Source organism: Hipposideros armiger, unplaced genomic scaffold, assembly GCF_001890085.2.
Source record: "Hipposideros armiger isolate ML-2016 unplaced genomic scaffold, ASM189008v1 scaffold_10, whole genome shotgun sequence".
In the NCBI taxonomy this organism is placed as follows: domain Eukaryota; kingdom Metazoa; phylum Chordata; class Mammalia; order Chiroptera; family Hipposideridae; genus Hipposideros; species Hipposideros armiger.
Window position 1 is genome coordinate 3,575,895 of NW_017731360.1, and position 14,243 is coordinate 3,590,137.

The following is a 14,243-nucleotide window of genomic DNA, read 5'->3' on the forward strand; positions in this document are numbered from 1 at the left end:
TAACCTCTAGCCTCTTTTCCCAATATCTTTTAAAATAAACTTTAAAAAATTGGCATCTCAAGACTTCTTTTTTTTTTTTTCGACCTGTGTATTTGTACCCCTTTCGCAGAGGAAACCAGTCTGTTGATGAATAAATAGCTTAAGCAAGGTTGTGAATTTAATCTCACCACAAAATAGTTAGAGCCACCTTGGTTGTGTTTTGTGGCCAGGAATTACTGTCGGTGCTAATCAGCTATTTCACAATTGTTATATGGGGAAAGGGACAAGAAGTTAAGATTGCACTCCTTGTTCTGTGTACTTTAAATACTCTTGAGTGTACAGAGGGTGTTGTGCTGTATGAACAGGAGTAGTGTAATAATTCAGGGTCCTGTTATTCCTTCTGCTTCACTTAAGTATAACTGTTTATCTCTTGTGCCAGGTTATGAATTGTCTCCAACAGCAGCAGCTAACTTCACACGCCGAAACCTGGCTGACTGTCTTCGGAGTCGGGTAAGCAATGTAACAGGCAGCCTTAGATAAGAGCAAAAAAAATCTTCTGTGCTTCTTTTTATATTCCATTACACATGAATAGTATTTTTACCCTTTTTTTATCCTTTCTGAGCCCTTCCCATTGCTATTCGCTCATTCTTCAGATTCTTTGGATTTGCTTTCTCTTTCTGCATAGTTGTTAATTAAAGCCCAGAGGGCAAGTATACATTCCCAGAGAATTTGGCTGGGGTACACCATCATGAAGGCCAGTGGTAGCCTTTTAAAATTATTTTCAAAGTGTTTTCACAGCAAGCCATGTTTCTTAATTCTTGTGGTTGAAGGTCGCTACATGTTACCAGAGGTGAAATCTTGAAAATAATCACATTTCATCCTGAGATGATCTGTGTCTTTCTTTCTATGACTGTTCTTGTCAAAGCACACAGAATTGTTGCCCCTCACTTTTTCTGGACTTGTTGTATCTTAGAGCTCTCTTTGTTCTATTGATGGCATGTCAAAAGATGCAACATTAAATTAAGGATTGAATATTAAAGATTGTGTAGGATGTGCCGAGAAAGTTCATATGATTGCTAAAGTTGTGTAGTAATTCCCTTCCCACAGGGACTAAGTAAATGGAACCTTACCATGTGATCTTACCACCTGTGCCTGTTTACTCATCTATGAAATCAAGATAATTTCCTAACCCCACAGGAGTGCTAGGAAAATTAATGCTCGTAAATCATAATATTTAACATTCATATGACTTTTGCCCAGAGCATTTAGCCTAATAATTTAATCTATTCACTATTCCACTGAGATATATAGTAGTTAATTCTCTGTCACTGATATGGAATGAATGGCATGAAGTGTCAAAAGGACTAGCCCCGGGTCACCATAGCAGGTCAGGCAGAGCTACATTAATGGTGCCATAATTACATGATTCTTCTCCCTTCCATCAGCTCCTTGGTTTTTCAGTAGTGTTTCTAGAACATTGGTGCTGTTTGTATTTTTTATTCTGGTTTTAACTGCATCTGCACTTGTTTAAGCTGAATTAAGACAGACATCTAAACAAGTATAGGTGTTTTTTTTAAAAAGTTACTTATTACGGATCTTTAAAGCAGTTTGTTTTTTAGTGCCTAGTAATACTGGATTGAGAACTTAAAAAATAGAACCTCTTTCTCAATGCTAGCTTTGACCAAGGGGTTTGTGCAATATGAAGGATCTAGAAGTTTGAAGAGAAGCCAGAGACATGATGGATTGAATCATGTCAAATTTACATACTTTGTTTTGATCTGGGTAAAAGGTCAATGGCCTTTTCTTGTTCACTCCTCCAGGAGAGAGGAAAATGGGTCAGATGTGACATTTCCTGCCACCCAGAAGTTCCTGTGGAATTTAATAAAAAAGAATGTGCTATGGCTCGCTGTGTAAAATATGTCTCTGGACTTGTCAGGCAGAACTAGAATAAAAATTTCAACTTTGGGCACAATAAACATTTTGTCATAAAGGCTACACATTAAGTGAATTAAGCTCCTTTTAGAATTAAGAGTGACAACGTGCTTCATGCAAATGTAGTGAATCCAGTTAATTTTCTCCTAGCAGAAATGTTTGATGTCTTTTATGGGGCTCCAATAAATATTGACTACCTATGCCTTGTGTTTCTAGGTCCAATCCCTGCTCCCCCACCCTTTTATCAAAATAGGTTATTTGTGCTAAAATATGAATTTATATTTTAGTCATTTTATTCTGGGGAGAAAGGTGATAGTTTTTTCAATCTTCCTAATAGGTGCAGTCACTAGATTTGGTACATTTACACAGTTACACCAGTTAGGACATGAGACTTAACTTGGGGTTAGCATGTATAGCGTTGTGTCTATAGCCCAAATTGTTTGATTTCCAACTTGCGCTGTGTGTGTGTGTGTGTGTGTGTGTGTGTGTGTGTGTTTGGCAGTGGCATTTGGTTGGGAGGACATTTATTGTAGAGTATACAATCTTACGTAAACTGGTTCTTTAAGATGCAGGCAGCTTAGCATCGTGGCTAAGCACAGCCTCTGGAATTAGATTGCATGGACTTAAATCTGCTTACTGACTTGCTAGCTGGGTGTGTGGACAAATTCTAAGCTTAATTTCCCTACTTACAAAATAATAGCACCTTCTTCACTGAATTATTATGAAGATTAAATGAGGTAATCATACAAAGCTGTTAGTACAGTGTATGGCACATGCAACTAATTAATAAATCACTTTTGTCTTTATGCTGCTATTGCTGTTTGGATGAAGAAGCAATTTAATAGCTGTAAGTTAGTTTCCTATGGGAGATTCTTTATTGTGCTATTTTAATTTAACTAATCTGCTAGTAAAGAGAAGGATATAAAAAATTACTGATATTGATAGGGAAATAGAAATAAACCAATATCAATCATCTATAATGTGCTAAGCTTTGTTCTACACCAGCACAGTCCAGCATAGTAGCCACTAGTCAGTCATATGTGGCTATTTAAATTTAAAATAATTAAAATGAAATAAAATTTAAAATTCAGTTCGTGGGTGAAAGTCTGCTGAACTTTGAATGAGAAATAAACTTTTGTTTCTATAAAAAGATTTGGTTCCTTAGTTACATTAGCCACTTTCCAAGTGCTCAATCGCCACATGTGGCTAATGGCTACCATATTGGACATTGAAGATACAGAACATTTTTATTATCATAGAAAGTTCTCTTGGATAGTGCTATTCTTGGTAGTTATATATGTGACCTTATTTAATGCTTATTATGACACCGTAAGATGAGTGTTATCCCCATTTTACTTACAAGGATACTGAGGCTGCTTAATAAAGAAGTTAAGTATTTCTCTTAGCTGTCCAAGTATTCCAAATGCACACATACAGCTTGTAAAAGTCTGAGGTACAATTCTAACTTCAAATACCATACTCCTTCGTACTTCGTCCTTTATTAGTTACTGGACTACTGTACAAGTATGTTTGTGCATTTGGGAAAGCATGAAATGTTCAGATCTATTAAAATGTTAAGCTCTCTGGCCGGCCGAGTGGCACATTGGTTAAGAGCTGGCTTGGGACGCCAGAGGGCCCCGGTTCGGATTCCACATATGAGGGCCAGTGACACTGCTCCCTACAGCTAAGATGCTAACAACAGCTCAACTTGGAGCTGGGCTGCCGTGAGTCGCCTGCAGCCAGCAGCCGCAGTGAGCAGCCGTCCAGAAACCAGTGACTGATCTGCCTTGCCCTGGAAAAGCGCAATGATGGTGCCAGCTTGGGCCAGTGAAGCAACGTCCTCCACAACTAGACTGAAGAACAAAAGGACAGCAACTTGTCTGTTCCCCTTCCCCCAATTCCCCAATTTAAAAAAAAAAAATTTAAAAAAAAAAATGTTAAGCTCTCCACATAGGTTTATATATTATAGGTAAAGTATAAATATGTATCCATTGTAGGTGTTCAATAAATATTTGCTGAATAAATGTCATCCAGTTAGGTCCACATAGACCACTGAAAATATTCTTGTGCATTTATACACTAGAAAGGAATTTTATTAAAGTATTATTAATGAATGGATGTTACTTTTCCATGTAAAAATTAAATATATGAGATCAGCAGGAAGAGATGAAAAAAGACAGGCTGGGGGGGAAAAGCTAGAGCCTTATTTTAGTTTTTATTTAAATGCATGTGTTTATTTAAGTTGGTCTGCTCCTGGTTAGACCCCAAGGAGCACAAAAAGGGCTTATTAGGCTTTTGCTATGGGCTTGACTCCACAATTTTGAATATGTATGAGGCTTTTTTGAGCATGAGTTTTGGAGTCAAATATACCAGAGTTCCACTCTTCTCTGATATGTACTAGTTTGTATGATCGTGAATAAGTTAATGTTTGCTGAGCCTCATTTTCTTCATTTGTTAAGAGAGGAGTGATCAAATGTGGCAAATTATGAGAACTGATAATTAACCATTGACTTCAAATATATTTTAAATGAGTGAATGATACCCCCTGGAAAATAGTATTTAATAAGTGACTCCATCATATAGGAACTATTATTTGGATTTTTAACAGGATTATTTTGAAAATTTTGTGATGACTTATAGGCATAGTTTACACAATGGTTGTTCAAATTGTCCTTATGATTTGATTACTGGGCTATAGAAGGGAGAGTGATACGCATTGGGGGCTATTTCTTGCTTGAAACGAATTACGTGGCACATTTGGTGTAGTCCGTCTGAATGTCCTAAAATTTTCTGTTGTTATCCACCAAGATCTCTATTTCTATATGTGGAGACTGAGCCAAATCTGATATCCTTGGGGCTGTGGCATTTGTGGAAAGACTTAGAGCAGAATGCTGGCCTTCGTGGTGTGTAACCTCCAGGGCTTAACTACTGCTACTCACTGGCCAACGTGTTTTCACAGATCCTTTTCTGAAGTGCTTGGTGAGTCTTTGGTAGATTTTTTTTATAGGGCTATACTTGTAAATGCTTAGCAAATAAACAATAGAAATAATGAGTTGGGAAAATATAATCCAGCCTGGTATAGTGGTTTTCAAATTTTAGTCCATGACGCTGCCTCAGGAAACTCACCAAGGGAGGCCAGTGTGGCAAAACTTTTTAGATCTGCTTCATATAGATCAACTCAGCTTTTATCTACTTTATGTATTGGGATTCCATGTATGATTTTATTTGAAAAAGTGGCTTCACTGTCCCCACCCCACCCAAGTTTGAAAACTAGTGGTGTAGTGGAAAGAGCCCTGTTCCAGGAGGTTAGCGCGCACTCTCCTGTGGGCTAGTAGCAAAACCCTGGGAGAAAAAGAGAATTTGACAGGATAATGTTTTTGTGGTTTCTTCCCTCCTTCCCAAAGAGTATGACTTAAAAATCTGATGTTGAGACTATAACCAGACTTGATTTTTTTTTTTCAGTGAAAGGGAAGGAATATGGATGAAAGAATTTCAAGTGTAAGTCATTTCCAGAAGTGACCATGACTTGTCCCAGCACATGTTTGAGCATCTCTAGTGGACTGACCACTAGAGTTACTGGCCTGTTGCCTTTGGTGGCTGGCACAAAGATATCATTTGTTTATTGGTATTAATGAGGTCATGTGACTTTATGAACAGATGGCCCAGGTGAAACCTTGACTCTGCAGGTCTTGTCCCCTAAACACAACCAACCATTTGTTACATGTGATTAAAATATCACTAACAAGGGTAATTTCACATGGTTTTTGGCAAATGTGGTTAGCAGGATGTGACATGACACAGCACTGCCTTCTTCCTCCATGTGCCATCTCCCTTGAGGCCTCATCTCCCCTGCTCGCCCCTGTCTCACCCACGCCCAGGCTTGCCTTCCAGCTCACCTGCTCCAGATGGGCGGCACAGTGGGAGGACACTGGCAAGGGCAGATGTGTTTGTTTTCCGGAGACAAAATGTGATGCCGCAGATGGCAGTGCCTTGGAGCAAATGGCAGCCTTTGACACCGTTGCCACACAGCCTGGGCATCTTGACAGAGCTGGCTTACTTTTGGTAATGGGGAAGTTGAAGGGGGGGAAAAAAATCAAGATATTCATCATAAAACGCCTGGAATTTAGTACAAGCAGGAGTTCTTTTAGACCTGGAGAGCAGTTTTCCTTCCCACCAGACCTGAGGTAGCTTGTCAGCTAACTGAATTTTCACAATGGACCAAGGGTTGTATGTCTGTTAATTGTTTTCGTCTCCTAGCCTTAATAGGACATAAAGTAAAAACTGAAAACACCTGGCTACATTTAAATGGATATTCAGTGGTATTGCAAAACACATGTGCATCCCAGGTCACATGTCACAGGAGTCTCTTAAGATTGGGGGTGGGCCATGTCTGTCCCATTGGAGATACTGCTGTTCTATTTTTAGTGGTCATTTTGATTATCCAAAGGCCCAGGGATAGATGTGCCTTGAAATTGAGATGCCTTAATTACTATGACAATACTTTGTGCTTATCATGTTTTTCTACCAAGAGTAAGAATTCTGACAGCTGCCCGTTTAAGCAGTTTGCTTATACAGTCATTAGAGCTTGACTAAGTCCATTAGGAAGACAAAGACTTCCATGTCGAATCATTATACTTACTAGTCTCCTAAGAAAAAAATGGCTTAAGAAGATTCTTCTTTGAAAGTTACTGGCTTTATCAGGAAACCTTTTATTTCCTTCTTTTTAAAAAATATGTGCTGTTTTCCCCAGCCCTAGTGCTGATAGAGTTAGGAGTTTGCAGGTGTAAAGTCCTCCCCCCTCCCCTTCCCCATCTCTCTCCAGGGGGTTGTATGTGAGAAGGTGTTGCTTTCTCACTCAGAGAGCATATATGTGCTACCCTGTTGGATGCCTGCTGCAAGCAGAGAGAACCCCTCCCTGTTGTGGTTGAATGGAATGAGCCTCTTGGGTGGCTGAGACTGCAACCTCATAATGCCAACTTTTCACTTAAAACATCTTTCCTACCCACAGCGGGGGTGAAGCAATATTGGTAATTGGTCTAAATTTGTATTGTTTTGAAACTTCTGTCTTAAAAATTACTTTGTTTCCTATCAAGGTTTGGTTTAAGCCAGGAGCAGCAGAGTACTGTGTCTGCTCAGTAAAAACTGCTTCTATTTTGAAAATGTTTACCATTAGAAGTGCCAGTTTACCCAACTTTTAAGATAGCTTTAAACCAGTGCCCTGGCCTGTGTAGGCATGCCCGCGCACACACACTTACAAATACAAATACACCCTGCCATTTTGGTGCCTCTCTATCTGCCCTGGCACAGGATCGTGCAGGGCTTTGAATCCAGGGGCTGATCCCAAAAACTCCATGAGATTTTCTTTATTCTCTCCTAAAAATCAGTTACCTAACATGGAGGACAGTGGATAGAGAAATAGTTGACTGTTCTGTTGTATTTCTTGACCTGGGAAGTAGCTACATGTGTATTCACTTTATTCATTAAGCTGCACATGTATATTTTATGCACTTGAATATGTATTTGTTAATTTCACACACAAAAAAATTAAGAAAATAAAAGGGAAGGTTAAGAAGGCAGGAAAGCACATGTTTTTTTTGAAAAGGTAAAAATGAAAAAAATAAGTTCAGATTTACTATTACTTGTTAGTATAGACAATAGACCAAGTATGATTAATGAGATTGAAAGAAAAAAGGGAGAGGAAATAATAATAATCTCTGAATCTTTATAAACTGAAATAACGCCCAGAATTCCACATTTCCCTTTCTGATGTCTCCTAATGTGTGTGTTTTTCTATAGCGAGAAGTTCCATAGGTGCTCATATTCATTCAGTAAGTCTGCTGCCTGCTTTGTCCTCAGGGCCAAGGAAACAGGTGCAAAGCTTAGTGTGTGCCTTCAGATGGAAAAATAGAGAAGTAAACAGTCAAGTGCACTGCTGAGTGGCAAGTGCTACAGTAGCCATGCAGATAGGTAGGTGCTCTGGGAACAGAGCCTCACCTGAGCCTTGAAGGACCAGCTGTCATTAAGGCAAAGATGAAACAAAAGGGAGAGCCGGAAGTGCAGACCAAGGAGGTGTGTGAGAGTATGTTACGTTAGGCACCGTTCGGGACAGGGACAAATAGTTCTCTGAGCCCCCATTCCTAATTTTTTATCTGTTTTAACTAGCGTGATACTGTATACAAATTGGGGCTCTCCCTCTATTGATTGAAAAACATATAAATACTCGTATCTTTATATAGTTTTTACTACGTATAAAACATCCACAATCTAAACTAATTTGTTAAATACAGGTGAGGTTTTTAGGCGTGTAGTAAGAGACTGAAACTAGAGATGTAGTCCATGTTATGGAAACTTTAATGAAAAAGCTTTATGCTAAAAGCAGTGGGGCTCTCTGGAGGGTTGTTGGCTAAGAGGGAGTTAAAATGATTAGATGAGATTTGGTCAGACTGTTGGCTGCTTATTGGTGAGCATTTGGGGAAAGAAGCAGGGAGACCAATGAGGAGCATCCGTGTCAGATGAAGGAGTAGGAGTAACTTGTGTTGGACCTAGACTGCTAATGGGGAGCACCGTGTTCTAGTAGAAGGGCTCCTAGTCTTCCCTCCAGGATTTCCTTAGTACGCTTTCTCTAGTTACTATGGACATCTGAAAACATGCACAATCATATATAGTCCTAAATCGTCTTTTCCAGCAGTCTTATTTATATTAAGTCACTGAGATGAATCAGCTATGATGTTCAACATTGATACTCATGGGCATGCTTAGGATGTACAACTTAAATATGTGCCTTGTGTACCAAGCATGGCTTCTGCACTTGAATTTTTGCAAATTGACATAAAGGTATATGGAGTCTTAAAATTTTCCCTGGAAACTGCCAGCTAATTAAAAAAAGAATTCAAGTGGCCTTGTTGCAGACATGGTGTTGTTGGTTTTGCCATTGCACAATCAGCAATTTTATTTTGATGTTATTTGAGAGAAAGCAGTATTTTTGATTAGCAAGTAAAATTAATGTAGAAAACAAATACTGTGTTAACTAGTTGGTATAATAAGGCATCTGTGCCATGTTGCATTTCAACTCATTAAATTTCTAAACTTCTAATTACGATAAGATTACAACTTTAATAGGAGAACTGTTTAAACTTGGGATTAGTGATGGCTTTAGAGAAGTAAAATTTACAGAAATTTTGGGATTACTGAAAGGGAGCTTTAAAATTTAGTTTTGCTAAAAATTGAAATACACACAATATTTAAATTTTTCCTCCTAAAATTCAGATTCAGTTGACATTTATTGGGCACCTACTACTTACTAGGCCTTCTTCCAGGGACTTTAACACAGTGAGCACTTTTCATTCCTCACAGCTGTCAGGCAAGCAGTACTGTCCCTTACATTCAGATGGGACACTTGAGGCTCCAAGGCCAAGTGACTGTCTCAGGTAACAAATATAAAATCATAAAGCCACACTTGATCTTAGGTCTTTGTTGTTTTTTCTCACAAAAACACATGCCTGTCTTAAGACTTAGAGCGCTTAAAATCAGTTTATTCAAATAATTTTTTTTTCAGTTATAGTTGACACTCAATATTTATTATATTAGTTTCAGGTGTACAGCATAGTGGTTAGACATTTATATAATTTATGATGTGATCCCCCCAATAAATCTAGTATCCACCTGGTATTATATGTACTTATTACAATACTGTTGACTATATCCCCTATACTGTACTTTACATCCCAGTGACTATTTTGTAACTGTAACTACCAAACTGTACTTCTTAATCCCTTCACCTTTTTCACCCAAATAATAATTTAAAAGTATTTTGATTGTAGAGTTTAAAATGTTGATTGCAAATGTAGCAGTAACATTCCTAAGTGTAAGTTCAAGAACTCAACCATTATAAGGATTTTTGCCAGTGTGTTAAGCAAAAACATTTGGGCATGAGCTAATCATGATTAAAGGAAAATGAAGACAATTTTTATATTATGATTTTGCATCTGCCAACATCAAACGAGTATACCACACACACTTTCAGAGAATGACCGAAGGCAGAGAAAAGCCTCACTTTCAGTGTAATGTTTCTTCTATTTTGTCTTGGGCTTTTGAAAATCCAAGATTTGCTTCGTTTGAGGCACACTTGCTTCTTTATTTCTTAGTTTACTGTGAGAATTTATAAACATGGGCCAATTTGGTTTTTATTACTACAAAAGATAAATGTGTCTGAAAGGGAAGAGACCAAGTAGTCAGGCATTCGGTTTAACCTCCCTGTCATGAAGCTCAGTATAGTATTCTGATTAGTGTAAACTCATACTTTTTTTTGTTTTTCTTTTTTAAGATTTTATTGGGGAATTGGGGAAGGGAAACAGCCAAGTTGCTGTCCTTCAATCTTAGTTTTGGAGGGCGCAGCCAGCTCAGTTCCAAGTCCAGTCGCAATCCGGCCGCCTGTCGGCAGCTTGCGGCCGCTCAGCTCAAGGTGCCATGTTCAGTCTTAGTTGCAGGTGGGCACAGCCCACCATCCCATGCGGGAGCCGAACCTGCAACCTCGTTGTTAGGAGCATGTGCTCTCACTAGCTGAGCCATCCTGCCACCTGTTGGCAGCTCAGCAGCAGCTCAGCTCAGGTGCAGCTCACTGGCCCATGTGGGAATTGAACTGGCGACCCTGTTGCTCAGAGCTTGTGCTCTTAACCAACCAAGACACTCGGCCGGCCCCCCTTGTCATCTCCCCACCCCCACCCCCGCATACATTTTTTTAGTCACAGGATTAAGAGGAAACTTTTCACCTTTCAGCTTCATAGCTCCTTTTCCCCCATCTGAATGGCAGCAGTAGGTAAACAGGACTGGTCCCTGCTTGTGATCACAAAGGAGAAAAAAGTCCAGGTTTTTCTTAGCTCCCCAGAACTGCTCTCCCCAGAACTTCTAAATTCATAGCCTTAGAGATTAGCCTCTCTGCTTCATCTCTCCTTTCACTTCTTCGCCTACTCTTGTCTCTCACCCCTTTCTCACTCACATCCTCCTCTTCATACCAAATCACCTGCACTTCCCCTAATATGCTGTGTTTCTCTCTTGTATCTCACTGCCTGTGCTGCACACTCCAGCACTTTGCTGGTCATTCTCCCCTGAGGCACTTCCATGTCTCCAATTGGCTAACTCTTAATTGCCGGTTAAGACACAGTTCAGCATTCTCAGGGAAGCTTGCTCTACTTCCCCACACACATATGTCACCCTCAATTTCTTTGTGCTCTTATGGAAGCCTAGGAATACCTCTGCCATAGTGTCCTGTTGGAATTGTTTTCTTCACTGTCTTCCACGTGTGTTTGTGTAAATAAAGCCTCCTAACTGGCTGACTCTTCACTCATGGTCTCAGCTGTATACCATTTTCTCTTTCCAGCCGCCTCCGGACAGCTCAACTTAAGCTCATTGGGTTCCAATTGAGGTTTTCACATTTGCTCTACCACCTTTCCCCTTATTGAGATTCCTCTTAACAACTCTTTCTCCCTCATCTTCTACTAGTTATTAATTCCTGTCAGTTCCACCTTCAAAATACATCTCATTCCATATCTTCCCCTCTATTTCTACTGCTTCTGCAATGCTCTGAGACATGAAAAAGGCTTAGGTTGGCAGGAGAGTAGGGATGGTTTTCACTGGCTCCTCCATGGCTTATATACCTAAGTTCATATTCTCTAGTCTAGGAAGCCAATGACAGTATTGTCCCAGCTCCTGTCACCCACTTCCTCCTTTCCCCTTCCTGCTCGAATCACCTAATTCACTAGCCAGACATTCCATGTTCTGTGGTGTTTATTTGCCTTCACATATGCTGTTTCCTCCATCCGGAATCCTCCCCACCCATCTACCTTGTGAGCTCTTTCCAGATTCAGGCTTCCATCTTCATTACCTGGCACAGTGCTTCTCTCAGAGTAAATGCTAAATAAAATAACACTTGTTGAATTTATAATATATTCACATTCTAAATATAAAAGTGAAATTAATTGGGGCATCTGCCCATTTCATAATTATCTTGTGTTGTAGTTTCAGAGAACTTTTGCAGGACTTAGTTGAAACCTTTTATAAACTGTGTATATTTATACTTAAGGCATAGTCACCATTGTAATTAGAAAAAGAGATTGATGGATTTTCTTTAAAAGGACTGTGTCAGGGTGGCTGGTTAGCTCAGGTGGTTAGAGTGCAGACTCTTAATGCCAGGGTTCGATCCCCACATGGGCCAGTGAGCTGTGCCCTCCACAACTAGATTGAAAACAACGACTTGAAGTTGATGGGTCCTGGAAAAAAAACACTGTTCCCCAATAAAGTTAAAAGGGGGGGGGGCTCTGTCAAAGAGAATTAAAGTCACGATACAAATGATTCTGTATTGCTTAGGCATTAGAGAGAGATAGTTCTGCCCCAGCCCATACATAGAACCATAATCTTTTAGAGCGGGGAAAAGTACTTAGATCATGAGGACAGTTGAATGTTGCTGAAATCTTTGAGATATTTTTTTGTTTGAAATAGTGAACATTGCAAGTTATAACACCAAACCCACCCAAAGCAGATAGTAAAGTCTGTTGGTTATTGGAAACAAGTTCTTTTTTTTTTTTTCTCTTTTTTTAGTGAATGTTTTCCACTTGGTTTCTGAACTTCATTTTCTGTGAACAAGCTCTTGATTCAGAGTTCAGAGCACCAGTGTAAGGAAGTAATATTTGATCCATTTTATTTGTTAATAAAGTTGAAAGTTTGGACATTGGCAAAGTATTTAAGGTGTTGGTATCTATTTATCATCACATGTATTTATTGAGTACCTACTACATGTCTTACATAGTTTTAGACCCTTTAGAGGAGTCACGATGGTCTGATGTTAAACCTGCCCTTTTAAAACTTTAAATACTATTGGTCATATAAGATGTGATACATGAAATAGAGAACAATAGATGCTGGTATGCAAAGTAGTACATTCTGAAATATTTGAGTGTGAAACTGACATTTACATATTGAATCATATTTTCACACTAATTTCCATTTTGTGGAGGCAGCATGGTTTCCTAGAAAAGCACACAAGACTTGGAATCAGGAAGCCTGGATCCTGGTCCTGACTAAACGCTAATTAGCTGTGTGGTTTAGGGCAAGCCACTCACTGTCCCCTCTTTGAACTTGAGTCCCCACATTTGTAAAAATTGGATAAACTAATTGAGCTTTTAGATCCCTCCTAACTCTATAAACTGCATGTTTGTGAAATACTGTCCGTGCCAAAAATGGAATTTTAGGCAGCTTTTACAATCGGCTGGACTAAAAGAAAGAGCAGGCACCTCTCTCATAGCGACATCGTCCTATTCAATTAGAGGTGGCAAAGGCTGGCCTGGCTCCAAAGGAAGACTGTCAGTTCCCCTCTTCTTCTGTGTCCACGCTCTGCAGGATGCTTCCTCACGCCCACCTCTCTCCCCCTTGCTGTGACTTTGGCTTCCGCCAGATGTCACACCGCTGCTTGTCACCGCCCAGACTCTCGGCACTGATTTTGTTGTTTCAATGTATTTATCACAACTGTTCTCTTTAGCTGTAAAATTTATGGAATTTCACACTCTTCTTAATCATGACAGTGTTTCGTTTTCATGAGAGGAAATATACAAAGAGTTGTGTGCGCGAGAGTTGGAGGGAAAGAAACATTCCGTCTAACTTAAGAGAAGTTTGCATGTGTGTGCCATGCACACCTCCCACTCCCAAACGTACAAGGGAACTGAGCTGAAATGTACAAAGTAGCCCTGAGCTCAGTTCTGCGGGGCTCAGAGGTACTTAGGAAATCCGTTTCAATCCCAGGGAGAAGTACGTAAAAGATGTGTTTATTGGCTAATTCTCCTGGCTTAAATTTTATCCCTTTTAGCAACCAAAACGGTGGATCATTATATTGGCTGTCTGTGGTTCATCTTCTTGATCTTATTATTATCTAGTCAGATCTGTTAAATAATGTAGTAAGACCCTAAAAATGATGGTGGTGGTAGTGATGATGGTGGTAATAAGTAACCTGTATTATTGCTGTATAACAGGAATTACATTGAGCACTTAACATTTATTTATTTAAACCTTGCCACAACCCTATAATGATGTGCATGATTATCCCTGTTGTATAGATAAGGAAATCTCAAAATGACTTAAAGCTCTCCACTTTAAAAATGAGCTTATGTCATGTTTTTTTGTTTTTTGGGTTTTTTTTACGATTTTTATTGGGGAATTTGGGGATGGGAACAGCGCTGGGGTATTGGAATAAGGGGAACAGACAAGTTGCTGTCCTTTGGTTCTTCAGTCTAGTTGTGGAGGACGTTGCTTCACTGGCCCAAGTTGGCACCATCATTGCGCTCTTC

At 39.5% G+C, this 14,243-nt stretch overlaps 1 protein-coding gene across 3 annotated transcripts in view; it reads left to right on the forward strand.

The window, feature by feature from the left end:
• Positions 1-14,243, forward strand: part of PSMB2 (proteasome 20S subunit beta 2) — a 30,430-nt gene that overhangs the window by 7,445 nt on the left and 8,742 nt on the right. For 2 of the 3 annotated variants that reach the window (XM_019656926.1, XM_019656935.1), the window contains exon 3: positions 419-489. In XM_019656926.1, the coding sequence (XP_019512471.1) occupies positions 419-489 (71 nt within the window). Of the gene's footprint in view, positions 1-418; positions 490-2,745; positions 2,759-14,243 lie in introns of all 3 variants that reach the window. The other variant, XM_019656942.1, reaches the window with a different exon arrangement.